Genomic DNA, 14746 nt, shown 5'->3' with positions numbered 1-14746 from the left:
TTGTTCTCTGTTTTGATGAAGAAGTTTAGACAGAAAAATTAACATGTGGTATTCATGATCAGTTATCCTCTGTAACTTATGCATAGTTGAAATTAGTAGTGGGCAATCAGTTCATACTCTGAAAGTTGATTTTGTTTAAGTGCTCATTAAATTCTTTCATATGCTACATCCTGCTGTGGCAGCAAGAAATCTGGGTTCAATTCAGTCTGTCTGAGATTTTCTATGTGAATTTGGGTGAATTATTTAACGTATATGAGCTGAGACATCTTTGTGCTTGCTACCTGGGTCTAAGTGGGGAATTGGCTTGGTGATAAAAGGACAGAGACATGGATGAAGGAATGTGGATGAAGGGAAGAGGGACTTGTGTGTGGAAAATTTTGCTTCGATTCAAACTCCCCCCGCCCCCCCCCCCATCAGAATTAGAACAATTGAAGAAAATCCATTAGGAACTGTTAAATCTGAAGACACTGTCACTAGCTGAAGTCTCTGAGCCACTAACAGCTGTTCCTACATGCGTGCTCTGCGCTCAGATTCTTCCCTACGCAGTCGTTGGAAACAGGAGTACCATGTCTTTGCTCTGACCTGATTTGACTGTTCCCATATTCCGTTACATACGGGACAGCTGCTCACCAGCAATAGCAGGGTTCAGGAAGGAATTTTCCTGTAAAAGCCTGTCACCAAGGCCATATACAATTTTATACCTTATTCACAGCATAAGTGAAAGGGAAGTTCTGCTGAGGCTAAGTTATTACAAGTTAGTAGATGGACTAACACAAATCTGAGTGAGATCCAGAGCGGTGGGATGGCTAAGGACCTGCTCTCAGAGGTAACATAAACACCCAGTGGCTGGTTAAGACTGAACCGCAGCAAGTAGGGGATAGTGGACTGACTCATCCGCACTTTTTGAAAGTGAGAAAGACCTTGAGACCCAGCACATGGGGAGTCTTTTTGCCTTCTCCTCAGTGACTTAGTTGGACCAACGGCTTTGGGGACTGCAGCATTGTGAGTGTTGATGACAGCAGAGGTTGTGCTAACAGGATGGATGCATCCTGTATGTTCTAAACAAAGTAGCCTGGTGGCTAGTCTAACACCTGCCATCCATAACTACCCTATCCTTTCCGCCAATACCATTCAGAGTGTTAACCCCACAGTTCTGGTCGTGTAGCTGACAACACACTTAACTGCCTATCTTCTTTCCCCTCAGAATTATGGTTTGGAGACCGAAAACCTGAGAACTCTGTCTCACAAGCTGAATGCCTCAGCCAAAAATCTTCAGAACTTTATAACGGGTAGAAGGAGGAGTGGCCATTACGATGGCAGGGCCTCCAGACGACTGCCAAATGATTTTCTTACCTCTGTAGTTGACCTGATTGGTGCTGCCAAGAACTTACTAGCCTGGCTGGACAGGTAACTTACTATTCCTTGATCCTTTACGCATGAGAATAATTCTTTGTGTTGCTTTATATTTGTTCTTTCTTTTCCTCTTGTACTCTTTTATTCTAATATTAAAATGACAGTTCTGGAATGCCAGCTCTAGATTTTGTTTTGCAAATTTCTCAAATACTACAGGCAAAATGCAGTACCCTGTTCTGTCAGGAGGGTGTTCAAGTTTTCTTAAGTTACTTTTTCTGATTCTTTTCAGTCTGATAGTATTTTGTGCAAAATGAATACTTTTGTGCTGTTCCAAGTTGACATCTCACTGCCACAAGTGGTAATGTCATCAGTAATTTCAGAAGGAAGGGTAAGGAAGTAAAGATTGTGGAGTTTAAACTGTCCTTCAGCCATTAAAAAGACACAAAAAAAGCTGGAGTTGGGCAAATCAATTAAGAATACTCAAAATAAATTATAGTACTTGCAAGTCTGAAAATTAAATTTTCTCATTAGAATTTTTATCAAGAGTAGGATTGGTGTATTAAGCACAGTTGTGGTGTTGGTTAATGATCAACAGTCAACCACTGCTTTTATTTACGAACTGAGAATTTGATTAGAAGTATCTCTCTGAATAGGTGTAGTTAAAATTTTGACTGTCGAAGGACAGAAGCCAAAACATAAAACAGCATCAGAGCATTTATGTTTTGTTTCTCTTTCTGTGGAGTTACAGCAATGGATAGCTTTATCTTGAATCTGAATGCTCTTGAATGTATAAATGGCACCTTAGACATCGCAGTGAGTGAATCACCCTCCTTTACAGGATTTGTACAATCCTGGTGACATCTTCCTAACCTAATGCCAGCAGTCATATTCTCTCCGGCTATGACTTTGTCAGTTCTTATAAATTCAAATGGGGTCAGATTCAGCCAGAATTTGGAAAGCCTGAAGAAAATCCAAGTGTGCAGGAAGCTGTTAGTGACGAAGTAAGCTTTACTTTGCTCTCTGAATTAAGGTGCTAACTGCTACTGAAGAGTGATGTCATACTAGAAATGGTGTCTTTTTAATGAGCTGCACAAAGGACATCTGAACTACTTACAATCATTTGGGAGCTCCTATTTCCACTTTACACAAGAACGGTAACTTCTGATGTTCTGGCCAAAATCCAGTTTACATCCTTCCTGCCTACATTGTTTCTTGTTTCAAAGGCATATTTTACAGAAGTTGTGTAACTTGCTGCTGGAGATTGTCATGATCAAGCGTTTTACATTTCTGTGGTGTAGAACCAATCCCTATATTACATATATATGCTTATACTGTAAACAGGAGTTATAATCCTTAACGCTGTATGAACCTGTCCTTCCTTTGTCACAGGTCTCCATTTGTCAGCGTGACAGAATACTCACTGCTGAAAAACAACATTGTTCAACTGTGCCTGGAACTAACAACCATTGTGCAACAGGTAGGAGTGGTTATCTTCCGCTGAGTCCTCTTCAAACTGTTGCTTAAAAATTGCAATAGTAAAAACATTGCAAAGCTTCTACTTCACCAGAAAAAACTGTTTTAGCATTTCCTCTCTGTTCGTTGCATATTCTCTTTCTCTGGGAGTGACGGGAAGATTTTTGGACTTTGGTTATCCTCATATGCCTGGATAGCTTTGAAGGACAGTGTGAAGTTAAAAATAATCCACTTTGCTTTTGAGTAGACAATTTTATGTCTGGTTATCTACCACCATGCAAGAGTTAAACAAAAGAACAAAGCCACAGTGGAAACAGCTTAACTACTGCTAACAGTTTATTACAGATTAAAATATGAATGATCAAGAATTTTTCAGGGACAAGTTCTTACAATACATACAAATACATCCAGAACCTGTACTGTGGCTTCTTCACTTAAAGGGGAGCCAATTATATGAAAGTTGTTTAGTGATTAACATGAAATATTCATAACATTAAACAAACCAAATATGGAACAAATAAGGGTAATAATATTATCATCACTGACATTCATTAATTAATTGTGATATAGTACAGTCCACAAGTACATAGAATTAATTTATCTGGTCTGTAGTGCTACCTAATATACAAATAATAATAGTCTCTGACAGTGTCTGCCCCTGAAGTAAGACAAGAGCTAACACACAGCTACAGAAAGACTGTGTGGGAATTAGTTTTAGAAATATTTACAGTGAGTTTCTCCTCTTATGAGTGGAGAAAACTATTGGTGAGACAAAATAGTGTCATTGGAATACATAGAGAGGTTAGAGAACAGGTAGGGCTGTCTTGGAATGAAGCAAAAGAGAGAGATGAAAGTACTGCAGGAGGGAAAGCAAGGAGAAAGCTTAGCTAAAGCTGTAATTTTGTAAGCACCTTAAACTGGTCCTGCCTCCAGTCTACAGGGCTCCATTGCCTGCCCCTGTCCTGTGCTGGCAGATTGCCATGGAAGCTCACAGCAGACCCATCATAGAACGCATTTAATTTAAAAGGCTTCCTGGAACAGTAACATTCTGCAAACTCTTTTCTGCCCCCCCACCCCCTTCAATTTCATTTTAGTTCTTGGAAAAAAACAACTAAGGCTGGTAAATATCAGTCTTTGTATTTTACACTATTATCCTTAATTTATAATATTCAGCTTTATTCCTTTTAGAAATTTTGTCCTTTATGCATTTTTGCAGTGCAAAACAAAGGTCCTTTTTCTCTTTTCTTGGTTTAAAAATTCCGATGTAGGCATTTAATTATTTATGTATCTTTATTAAGCTTCCTCTTACAAGGTGTTTATAGCACTAGGCTTTTTTTGATTTACAGACTAAGCAAAAAGAACTTCTCTACAGTATAAAAAGTTTGGATTCTGATTCCGCCCTTCAGCTGATATTGCGCTTCATTTGTGTGAGTTTGATTTTTCCCCGTGGTCTAGGTGAAAATAGTGTAATTTTGAATTGCTGCCTCCATCTCTGCCGTTCATTTCACTGCTTTTGCAGATGAAATTGAGTCCTCCTCTGCCAGGAACCGTTCGGTTCTTTTTTTTTTCCAATTCTTCAACTCCACTCCCAAAGCTGTCCTCCTTTTGACAACTCAAAAACAATTTATCTTTTAGCAAAAACTCCAAGACATTCCAAGATGAAAAATGTTTAGTTAGTTCTTCAGGTCAGTTACAAATCAAGTTTTGTCTTTGCTTTATGTTGTTGTCAGTTCTGGGCTCTTTGATAGTCATCTATTAAGATCTTTTTACAGTGTATTAAACTTAGCATGAGAAAGAGTAGATAAAACAAAATCATTCATAGGGAGACATTTGCTGTTACTAAATCTGAGGAAAATTGATCCTAATGTGTGAAAGCAGAAATGTCTCACCTAAACCAGAACTGCAGGCTTAACTGTAAGCTAAAATATGAATTGAAAGGCATAACTAATAGAAGCCTAGATCTCGGATCCTTTCAGATACTTCTTGTTTTATGAATGATATAAATTTTAAATATCTAATTTAGTCAGTGTGAAAGTGGCAGTCAAGGCTATGCATTTGGCACATTAAGCGAGGAATGTCTTCAACCTGAAGATTTATTTTGTGCAAAATTAACATGCCTTGTGTGCATAACTTAAAGCTTCCACTCAAGGTGAACTTCCTTCTAAATAGGGGGCATTACTATGTAACCTTAGTTTAATAGACACTGCTTATGAACCTTCTTGCTAGGATGTACTGTATGTATCTGAGTGCCAGACTCTTCGATCTAACCAGGAAGCAGCTTTTTTAGCTTTTAGGTTTTATTCTTTCTCTGTGTGAGTGTGAAGATGAGATCTTCATTCAAAATTTAAGCCAAACAGATGAACTGCAATGTTGGGTAGTATTATTTACATACCATGTAAATGTTACGATGAATAAGCAGTCATTTGTTTATCTGTAAATAGTATCTTGTCATACTGGTTATAAGAACATTGATCTTTATTTTCTAGTTTTAGAGAAGTTTTATACCTGTCTTTTTATGCTTGGAAGGTACTTGATTTTACTGAGTTTTCTCATCCCCCACGATCTCGCCCTCACTAAAATAAGTAGGGAAACTATAAAAGAACAGCATTATGCAGAAAGCTACAGAAACATCCTGATTTTGAGGTGCAATGTCCCATCAAAATGCGTTGATGATAATGTGCAAAAAAAGCATGTTAGATCAGAGTATTGCAAATGTTTGAGCTCTCTGTTGACTTCGTTTTGAAGTATAGCTCTAGCTTCAAGGTAGACTAGCTCTCATTTTTGCTCTGAAAATGAATCCCCACCAGACTAACTTAACTGAATTTGGATTTGGTCATGCTATAGTGCCAAGGCTACCCTGGGGGAAAGAACACTGGAATAACGGAGGAAGAATAAGTTTGGAATTTGGTTCATAAAATGTAGCTATTGGTTAATTTTTCATTGAGTAGAAAGAGTTCCCTAGCTCTACTAGAAGTTGGTTGTCTGATTATCTTTCCTGATTATGTCAAAGATGTTTAAACCTGTGCTAGATGCTTTTGATGCATGCATTAAACTGCATGAACAAACATTCTCTAAACAAAAAATTTGTCTGTATCTTACCAAAGAATGTCAGCACAACTCAGGCTAATTTTTTTCCAACTAAAGCCAAACAAATGTTGCTTGTTCTCCCCTTTATGAATGTTAATTAACCTCACCGAGATAAATTCAGAGACCCTATCACAGATTTTTACCCTGATTTTAGGCCAATACTTTGTGTTTAGGATGAAGCATATGTTTTTTAAAGCTATGTAGCTTGTACTGCAATTCACAGAAATTGTTGATTCTTAGTAGTTTTCTGTACCTGCTCTAACTTTTAAATTAGCCCTCCTCTGAGCAGGTGGTTGGACTAGATAACCTCCAGAGGTCCCTTCCACCTGAATTTTTCTGTGATTCAGCAACTGCTATTAAAAATGTGGGTGTTATTTTCAGGTTGAACTTTGCAGACTTCAGCTTTCAGCCCCTCAATCTTATTTTGCTTGCATTTTCTAAAGAACATTTTGTTATCAAACATCTGTTCACTGTTTTCTAAATAGAGATTATGATCAAGTATTTACCTTAATTAAACCAAGTAAAATAATTTAGTGTATTTACTGGTGTATATTTGCCTAATTTCAGTGCAATCTCGTTCTTTTTAATGTATGCATTCCAGAAGAGTGTTTGATTTTATGTATGCAAGCAATATACTTTTAAATATCATTTTGTCATATCCACCTTTCAAAGACTGCGGTAGATCTTTACTGCAGCATTATATTGGGAAATGGTGTTCAACTGGCAAACAACCCAAGGCTTTAAGTTCTCTTCCAAGCTGCTCCTTTATAGGGTCTCTGTTTCTTTTCAGTATTTGACTTAACTCATGCTGTTTTATCGTACTAAGTTAATGAACTAAATATTTTACATGTATTAGACTTTTTATGTGTTAGTTAACTGTCCTCAAGACTTGTCATAAAACATTCTTTATGGTATCTGCAAATTTTGGTAGTACTTGCATTTTTTTCTTTCAGAATTATAAACTAAAATTATTAATATAGTGTGGGTGAGCACAAGTCCTACTGACCTTTTCTCTTTATGAATATTCAGAAGAAAGCTGTTTTACTTTATCAGTTGTGAAGGTGCACTGTACCTTTGCAAGGTAGGATGTTCTGGATAGTGCAGAAGCTGGCTTGCGTGTAATACTGCTGCTGTGACTATTTTTGTAATTCCTGTATTTAACATTTTACAGAGGGGAAATAGAATGCAGCTACTAATTTTTTTAAAGTTTTTTCAACTCTAAGAAAAAACATTTTTAACATGTCATCTTGCTTATGGAGGATGTAGAAAGAATACCATTATAACCATTATTTATTTTCTAAGAAAAATAGATCAAAATTCCATAAATGTTAGTCCTGGAAGATTTTTTTTTTTTTTTTAATGAGATCCCTAGTGCATTGCTATGTATCAGAGAAAAATAAATCAGAATATTGTGACCTACATATCTTAATAGTTTAGTATAATATTGCAAGTGCTTTTAACCTCTCAGTTAAACTAGTCTGATGTATTAAAAAAAAAAAAAAATCAATACGCATCTATTTTGGAAAGAATCCAAAAACCGTTAACATTCTTAATGCTAATGTAATCTTGAATGTGCAACATAAGTATAGCTAACATTAATTCTGCTCTACAAAACAGTAAAATTTCAGTTTTACTATACATAAGTCCTCTATTTTTTGACCTGAAGTAATTAAGTTTGTTCAGAATGAAGCTCATATTGTATTTCTAGCACAGAAATTAGAGGAATAATTTAAAAAGCAGCATTAGCTCTGAAGTCAAACTGTAAGCCCTGCTGTGATCATTTTGTTCTCTTGGTACTCGGAGGGTTAAAGGGAGATGGTGGATGTGCTGTTTGAAGTGTGTAAAACTTGTAGGAAAAATTGCCTTGGGCATTGCCAACCGAACTGACTAATTGAATTCTTTTTTTGCACTGTAGAAAATAACAGTATGAATACAGAAGAAACATCAAAGGGATACTTGACCATGAAATGCTAATATAAATTCTTCTCTGTGTTCCTTGGCACTCACAATCTTCTGATTTTTAACTTTCTTATTCCGTGACAATATTCTTTAAACTGTATTCACTTAGAAATTAATTTCTCTACAAAAATGCCAGTCCTCCAAAATAAACGTGAGGCTTAGAGGGGAGGGTGTGACAGTGACCGGTCCTCCAGGGCCGCGTGCCTCGGGCAGCTGAAGCTGCTCCGCAGCAGCCTCGGAGGGGCCGAGGGACGGGGTCCTCAGAGCAGCCCCAGGGCAGAGGGCTGGAGAGCTGGACATGGCCCCAGCGGATGGGGCACAGCCCAGCGCTTGAGCTGCTGGAGAAGAGGAGCAGAGATCTGCCAGGCGGCTGATATTTCACTCACAAAGGGTACCACAGCCTAAGCCGATCGTACAGCTAACCTCCTTCTAGAGTAAATGGAGTGAGGGCGTTGGAATCATTTCATGGGAAGTTTAAAGCAATTAACTGTTATTGCTAACATATTAACATCCAGGAAAGAGGAAACCTTGAGAACTATAGGGAATCTTACGTTACTTGAGGGGATCTTTTAGGTGTATCAGTAAGTTAAATTTTACTTAAAAACTTATTCAAGGAAAAAAGAAAAATAAACAGGACAGTTTGGGTTTTTTTACTTCTCATACCCTCATCCTTAAAAATATGTCCTGAAATCCTTATCTTGCTTTGTAGAAAGCTTTTTCCAATGTGACATAACATTTGGAGAAGTATTTAGCAGTTTCCCAACATAATTTTTTCGGTTATCAACCATTAATTCACTTCAATGTAAATAATCAGTGCCAGTCTAGCATTACAAACAAGATTCCTATGACAAACGAGGCCCCTGGCGAGGCGAGGATCCCACCCTGCCTGGTCCTCAGCAAGTTTTGTGGCGGCCTCTTCGTTCCCTCCCTCACAGGGCTCTGCACTCCCGCCAGCCACAGGGTCAGGGTGTCGCTCTCCCTGAACACAGGGAAATGCCGGGATGCATCAGAAATATTTTCTGCTCAGGTTTTGTTACAACAAAGCACCCCTTTGATGACAGGGGGGTGTCGCAGGCCGGCGCTCACCGTGTAGGAGTGTGGTGGGCTGCCTGCCTCGGGCGAGCGGCGGGAGGTGCTGGAGCTCCGGGGCTGAGGGGAGAGGGAGCCTGGCCATGGGGGCTGCAGCCCTCGCTGTGGCTGGCCCCAGAGGTGACCGACTTTCTTGGCTAGTCTATTCTAATCTCACCCTGTCTGGCACACTTGAGTTTTCTGTATTTTCCTTTTAATTCTATGTTTTAGTAAAATATAGCTTGAGAGCCCGTGTGGTGATTCGGAGTGCTGACTGACAGGAGAAGGGTGGTGTAGAGCTGCCTCAGTGCACTTGGGCCCTCTCCGGTAGGAAAGGGTTAAATACTGTCTTGCCACTCCTGTGTCTTGCTTTATAGAGGATTGTACTGAGGAAATCTTCAAAACGTTAAAAGCAGTAGAGGCAGTAGATCTCTTTTAGGAATTTGTATGCTTTGTTTCGTGAAGTAAAAGTAATATTCTAGCCATTGTAATGCCACTAATTCAAAACGCAAGTTAAGGGAGTAATGAGTCTTAAGTTATGTAGTGATAAGATTTATTATTCTTAAAATTATAACTAAAATAGGAAGATGACTGCTCTAGAAGTTACAACTCTTAAGGAAATAAAGAGGTGGATCAGGAATACTGTTTTTCAGGCCTACTTTAAATTGGTTAATAGCAACGTTGTGTAATGGAAAGCTGGGACGGAGTTGTTCTTTGGGAGGCCTTAAGGCAGTGAAACCCACTGGATATCCCTGGACCAGTGCTCAACATGAGCAAGCCCGTGTCCTTTCTCATCCCTTTTTGGTGTGACTTGTGCCTTCCAAGGTCCGAAGCTAGAGCAGTTACGTGACTTCTCTCAAGAGATGGAACCGTTGCTGTTTCTTGTCCCTTGTGGATGGTGTAGACAATCAGGGCCTTGAAGCAAAGGATGGAGTGAATCAAACTGCAGTGTGGGCAGACCGTGCTTAACATCTTTAGCATCGTGCTTGTCAAAATATTCTCTGTTTACTCTTCCTTCCTGTGCTTTATAGTAACACAAGCTACCTAGCGGTAGGTCTGACACAACTGTCTGCACCCCACGCAACTTGTAGAACAGCTAACACGTTCTGCCTGATTTAAGGCTAGGCAATGTATCTCTCGCTCTGCACATCGTTGAATTTCTGACATGCCGGATTAATTATATTCAATTACTTTTTTCTTACTATCATGAATCTGTCCCCTCTGCCTTACATTTACATCGTTGCTGGTATTGAGCGTGAGAGTTTCATGACTGTAAAGGGAAGAATAGATCCCTGAGGTTAACCAGCCACAAGAGAAGTCAAGTTTCCTAAGATTGTAAAGTAACCTTTTGCACATGACAAAACTCAAGAGATCATTTGTCTTTACAGGTACATCTGTAAGAGATGGTTATCAGCATAAAGCATTCTTTCTTAATAGGAACCTTAAAAGAATGTGCATTAATTGTTTTTGTTTTATTTTACCACAGGATTGTACAGTGTACGAAACAGAAAATAAAATTCTTCATGTGGTAAGTAATCTCAGTATTCTGCTTTAGTATTTTCTAATCCTACCCCATCCACTTAAATGATTTAAAAAAAAAAAAAAGCTACCATAGGGAATTAAAGCTCCCACTATTTGACACAACTTCTGATGAATTATATCAGTTGCTAAAAGTTAAAGTTTTCATTCATATGATCAAATAGCTAAAAAGTTAAAATTTATTTTGAAGACCGGCAAGGGAGAGATATCAGCTTACCTGTTTTATGACCCCCTGAAACCAACGTAGTGCTAGTTGTGCTTCCTGCCAGCCAGTTTAATGACTGCCCCAGTACTCATTTGTACTAGATTTAACATTTCAAAATGTCTTTTTTTGCATCAACTTAAAGAAATGGAGAGACTCTACCCAAACAATATTAATAAAATATTTTTTCACCTAAGATATTGTTTCCAGTTTCTCTGAAGATTGGAGGCTTATTGAAGATGGTGTCATTCACTTAACCATTCCTACCAAGCGTTTTTACTCCTTCCTAAATTGGAAGTCTTTCAAGTTTAAGGCTTAAGAATCAGCTTTCTTCTGCTTAGGCCTATTTATTTTAGCAGGCAAGGTCAGACACTCCCTCTCACTCCCCTTTCACACAGTTCCATGGGGTAATTCTCTCTGTTATACTTCTAGTTAATTACAAATACATAATTATTGTTCTTAGATTGTTTTAGAAGCTTCGCAGTACTCTTACTAGTGTAACGCTCTTACTAGGATTGCTGGCATGGAATTCCAGCAATGGATCCGTCAGACCTGGTGCATTACTAGCATTACTGGTTGTCAGACTGAGCACTTCGTGCCTTCAGCGCTCGAAAAATCTAATGATGAAGGGGAATGAAAGGATCTTATACAAAGTTATTGATTAGATATTGGCCTTTAAGTTTAAATACTTTATATTTTCCTGGTACTGGCACAGAAAACTTGTACTGACACTGAGATAGAGTTAAAACGTATGGTTAAAGGGAAATCTCAAAGGATTTACAAGTTCAAATAAGCTTTTGACAAGCTCTAACCAAGTGCCTGACTTTTTTTTTTAAAGTCTTTTACACATACTCTGCTTCCAGCGGGGATTAAAATTTGTCATAAAACATTGATGTGCTGTTAAATTCAGAAAGCATGCAGTGACTTTTAGAAAAAAGCTTACTATTGCAAACCTGATTCTGAAAAGAACTTTTAAAAGTGCCTGAAATCTTCTGGGACTTAGAGTGTGTATATATGTATACACACACACACACATACACACACATATATATATAGCATCTTTTAACCCACAATTCTAACTGCATATGATGTCTAGAAATACATCTTTAGCAGGAATGTTACCTTTTACTGTTCTACCAGTTTTGGATGGAAGCCTGAAAAGCTAGAAGAGAAGAGAGAAAAGTTTCAGTTTTTAAGTATCCCATAGGCTCAGCAGTGAAAGTGTGATGAACCTTAAAGAGCCTGGATCCCAAGGTAGTAGAACTCATTTTAGCCAGAGCAAAATCACCTGATACTACCTGATCCAGAGCATCCAGGCTCTGAGAATCAACCTGCTTATCATCGTAACTCGGGGTGAAGTGAGAAGAATCTTTCTCACAGCATCTTAAAAAAAATTACTTCAAGGATACTGAATTCAAGAATAAACTTTGTAAATTGTTCATTTCTTTTATGGTCACTTTATTTCTAAAAATAAAAAAAAAAAGAAAATTAAATTAAAGAAAATACTCAAGAAAAATAATTGTGATGCTCTAAAGTACAATTTTACATTTGTAAGAGAGAGAATCTATAACTCTTAAATACCATGTGGCCTTTTGTGTTATTTCTGAAAGGTATTAAGAAAGATACATTTAAAAGTTAAAGACAGATTTCTAAAATGATGATCCATGATTGACTTTCTTCATCGGTTACTGGAGAGATTCACTGAGGTGTAGATTTGTTTGGAAGAACTCCACACTAGGGTGGCGTGTGCTCAGATGATGTGGTTGCAGGTGCACAGCTGCCATTCCCTCACCAGTCATATGACTAGACTGTGTCTACTCTGCAACTCAGGTATTATGGGAAAAGATAAATTATGAAGGAGTGATCTTCAGGACCACTTAAACTGCATGTCTGAGAGTCAGGTTTCTTTTTTTTTATATCTACTTAGCAAAAGGTGGTTATCAGGACTGCGTCAGTTCTTTAGACTAATATGGTATACCTATGATAATTAAAAATTACAGCCTGCTAGTTGTTCTTTCTCTCAACAGTAAATACAGATTATTAACTTATATTCATTGTACATACCCAGCAGTGGCTGCCATACTAAAAATACTTTTTGTGACGTATAAGTTTGTATGTCTTGTTCAAGACTTAGTGGTTTCCTAGAGATTCTGTTCTTGTCATGGCCCATTGAAAGAAATGTAATAAATGGGTTTTGGGTGTTGGACGGCCTGTAAAACTGTATGTAGAGTTCTTCTGCAACAGGTACTGAACTTCTTGAAGAATCCATTTTTGTTTGAGATTTTCTCAAGTGCGGTAGTATTGCGCCATCTGGAGAGTATGTACCTTGCTTCTCTGTGGTTTTGGAACTAGTACACAAGACTTTTTTTATGCCAAAAATACTTTAGCGCATGTTAAAGTATCATCTCATGCTGACAGTGCCATATCAAAGGTTACTTCCTGACCCTGTGCTATTATTCATAAATTCTGCTCAGTTCTCCCATTTATACTATCTCCGCCTTTGCATTGTTTACAACTGATGTCAGGCCTCTCTTGTATCTGCTGAACGACTTTTAGAGCAAACTGATATTTTTAATTATTCAATATAATTTTCTTCAGTATTTTCCTGGTGCTAAAATCCTACATAGATTTTAATTAACTTTCTGAATGATGAGGCAATCTTAAAGATTCATAAGAGTAGATTTGATTGAAAACTTCTTTCCTGTTTATTTCATTCCAAAGTTTGTTTACTGAAAAAGTATTTGCATGTGACAACTGTAAAGTTAAAACACTACATCAGAAAGTAGAAAGTGTTGTCTCTGGGATTTAGTCTGCATCTAATCTGTACATATGATCTTAAGTGTTAAGGCGTAAGGGAGGACCTCAGTTTGAAATTATACTAATGTTTTGGTATGACATTAATTCAAAAGCTGGGTGAAAGCATATACTGACAGACAGCGTCAACCATCAGTTCCTATGTAGAATAGCAGTACAATACATTTTTTGAGCAAACCAGTTTCCTTATCTCGGGGGGAAGAAGACAGGTCCTAAAGTTTTGTTTAGGGGTTCTGGCCGAAAGCTGAAACTGCTAGAAATATTTCTGGGTTTTGGTGACCTTTAGATGCAGTCATGCATACCTGAATGGGATGCTTTGCATCTTTCAGCTGATACAAAATACAACTGCCACATCCAGTAGTCCAGAGCTATACTTGGATTTCCAGATGACTGACTATATGGTGAATGGAAATATAATCTGTAAATTCAGCCAGTTAATTTATTCATTGTGACAACTTTATTTATTTAACTTATATGTATAGTGTCAAATGAGATAGTAGAAATCCTCATGCTTTTGCAAATGCCTGAAATAAAACTTCCCTTAAGGGATTTCACTACCATTTGCTATAATTAGGGAAAATGAGAGTATAGTCCCTAAAGGAAAATAGATGCATACAAAACAACTTTGACCAGAATACCATTCTGAAATTCATCTAAATGAATGCTTTTAGATTAGGTTCAAATATTTTTAGGCATAGTCTTTTTGAAGGAACACTTCAAGCAACACATGCAAACTTGGGAATAAATCTTTACTCATGAAGATTCTCTGAGAGTACAGATCAGCTCCTTTCTGATCTATAGACTTACAGTTTGCCTTTGATGGATAGGTTTAATCTGTCAGTATCACTGCTACCACCTATGGAATGGGGTTCCTACTTTGAAGGTGTTCCTGTGGATTGGCATTAAGGTTTTGAGATCTTTAGCTGGAAGGAAGGATAACATACAATTATTGCATAGTTGTAGTGATCTAGAGTATCAGTTAAAGGATGTGTTCAAAGATGCAGAAGAATTTTACCTCAGGAAATGGATTAACCGAGACACTTTTCTGCCAGTGTAATTTTTAACAAAGGAAAAATTTTCTGAGTTGTATAATGCAGAATTCACCTAATCATCACTCTTGGTAGGGTTGCTCTCATTATTTGGTAGCCAAAATAGGTTATTAAGTTGGTGTATAAGACATTTATTTTTTACATATTTCATTCGACTTCCGTTGTATTTATAATGATACGTGATAATGACAGATAAGATGAA

The 14746-nt window shown here is 37.7% G+C and overlaps 1 protein-coding gene across 1 annotated transcript in view; it reads left to right on the top strand.

Moving 5' to 3' along the window:
• Positions 1 to 14746, top strand: part of LOC104012938 (connector enhancer of kinase suppressor of ras 2) — a 209359-nt gene that overhangs the window by 97430 nt on the left and 97183 nt on the right. Inside the window, exons 3-5 of the mRNA XM_087749123.1 lie at positions 1205 to 1407; positions 2743 to 2830; positions 10427 to 10468. Coding sequence (XP_087605249.1) covers positions 1205 to 1407; positions 2743 to 2830; positions 10427 to 10468 — 333 coding nt within the window. The remainder of the gene's footprint in view (positions 1 to 1204; positions 1408 to 2742; positions 2831 to 10426; positions 10469 to 14746) is intronic.

The sequence above is a fragment of the Nipponia nippon genome, unplaced genomic scaffold, assembly GCF_047370975.1.
Source record: "Nipponia nippon isolate SJK-2023a ecotype South Korea unplaced genomic scaffold, ASM4737097v1 scaffold_12, whole genome shotgun sequence".
Lineage (NCBI taxonomy): Eukaryota > Metazoa > Chordata > Aves > Pelecaniformes > Threskiornithidae > Nipponia > Nipponia nippon.
The sequence above is the reverse complement of the archived record's forward strand: the minus strand, read 5'-3'. Positions and strand labels throughout refer to the sequence as shown.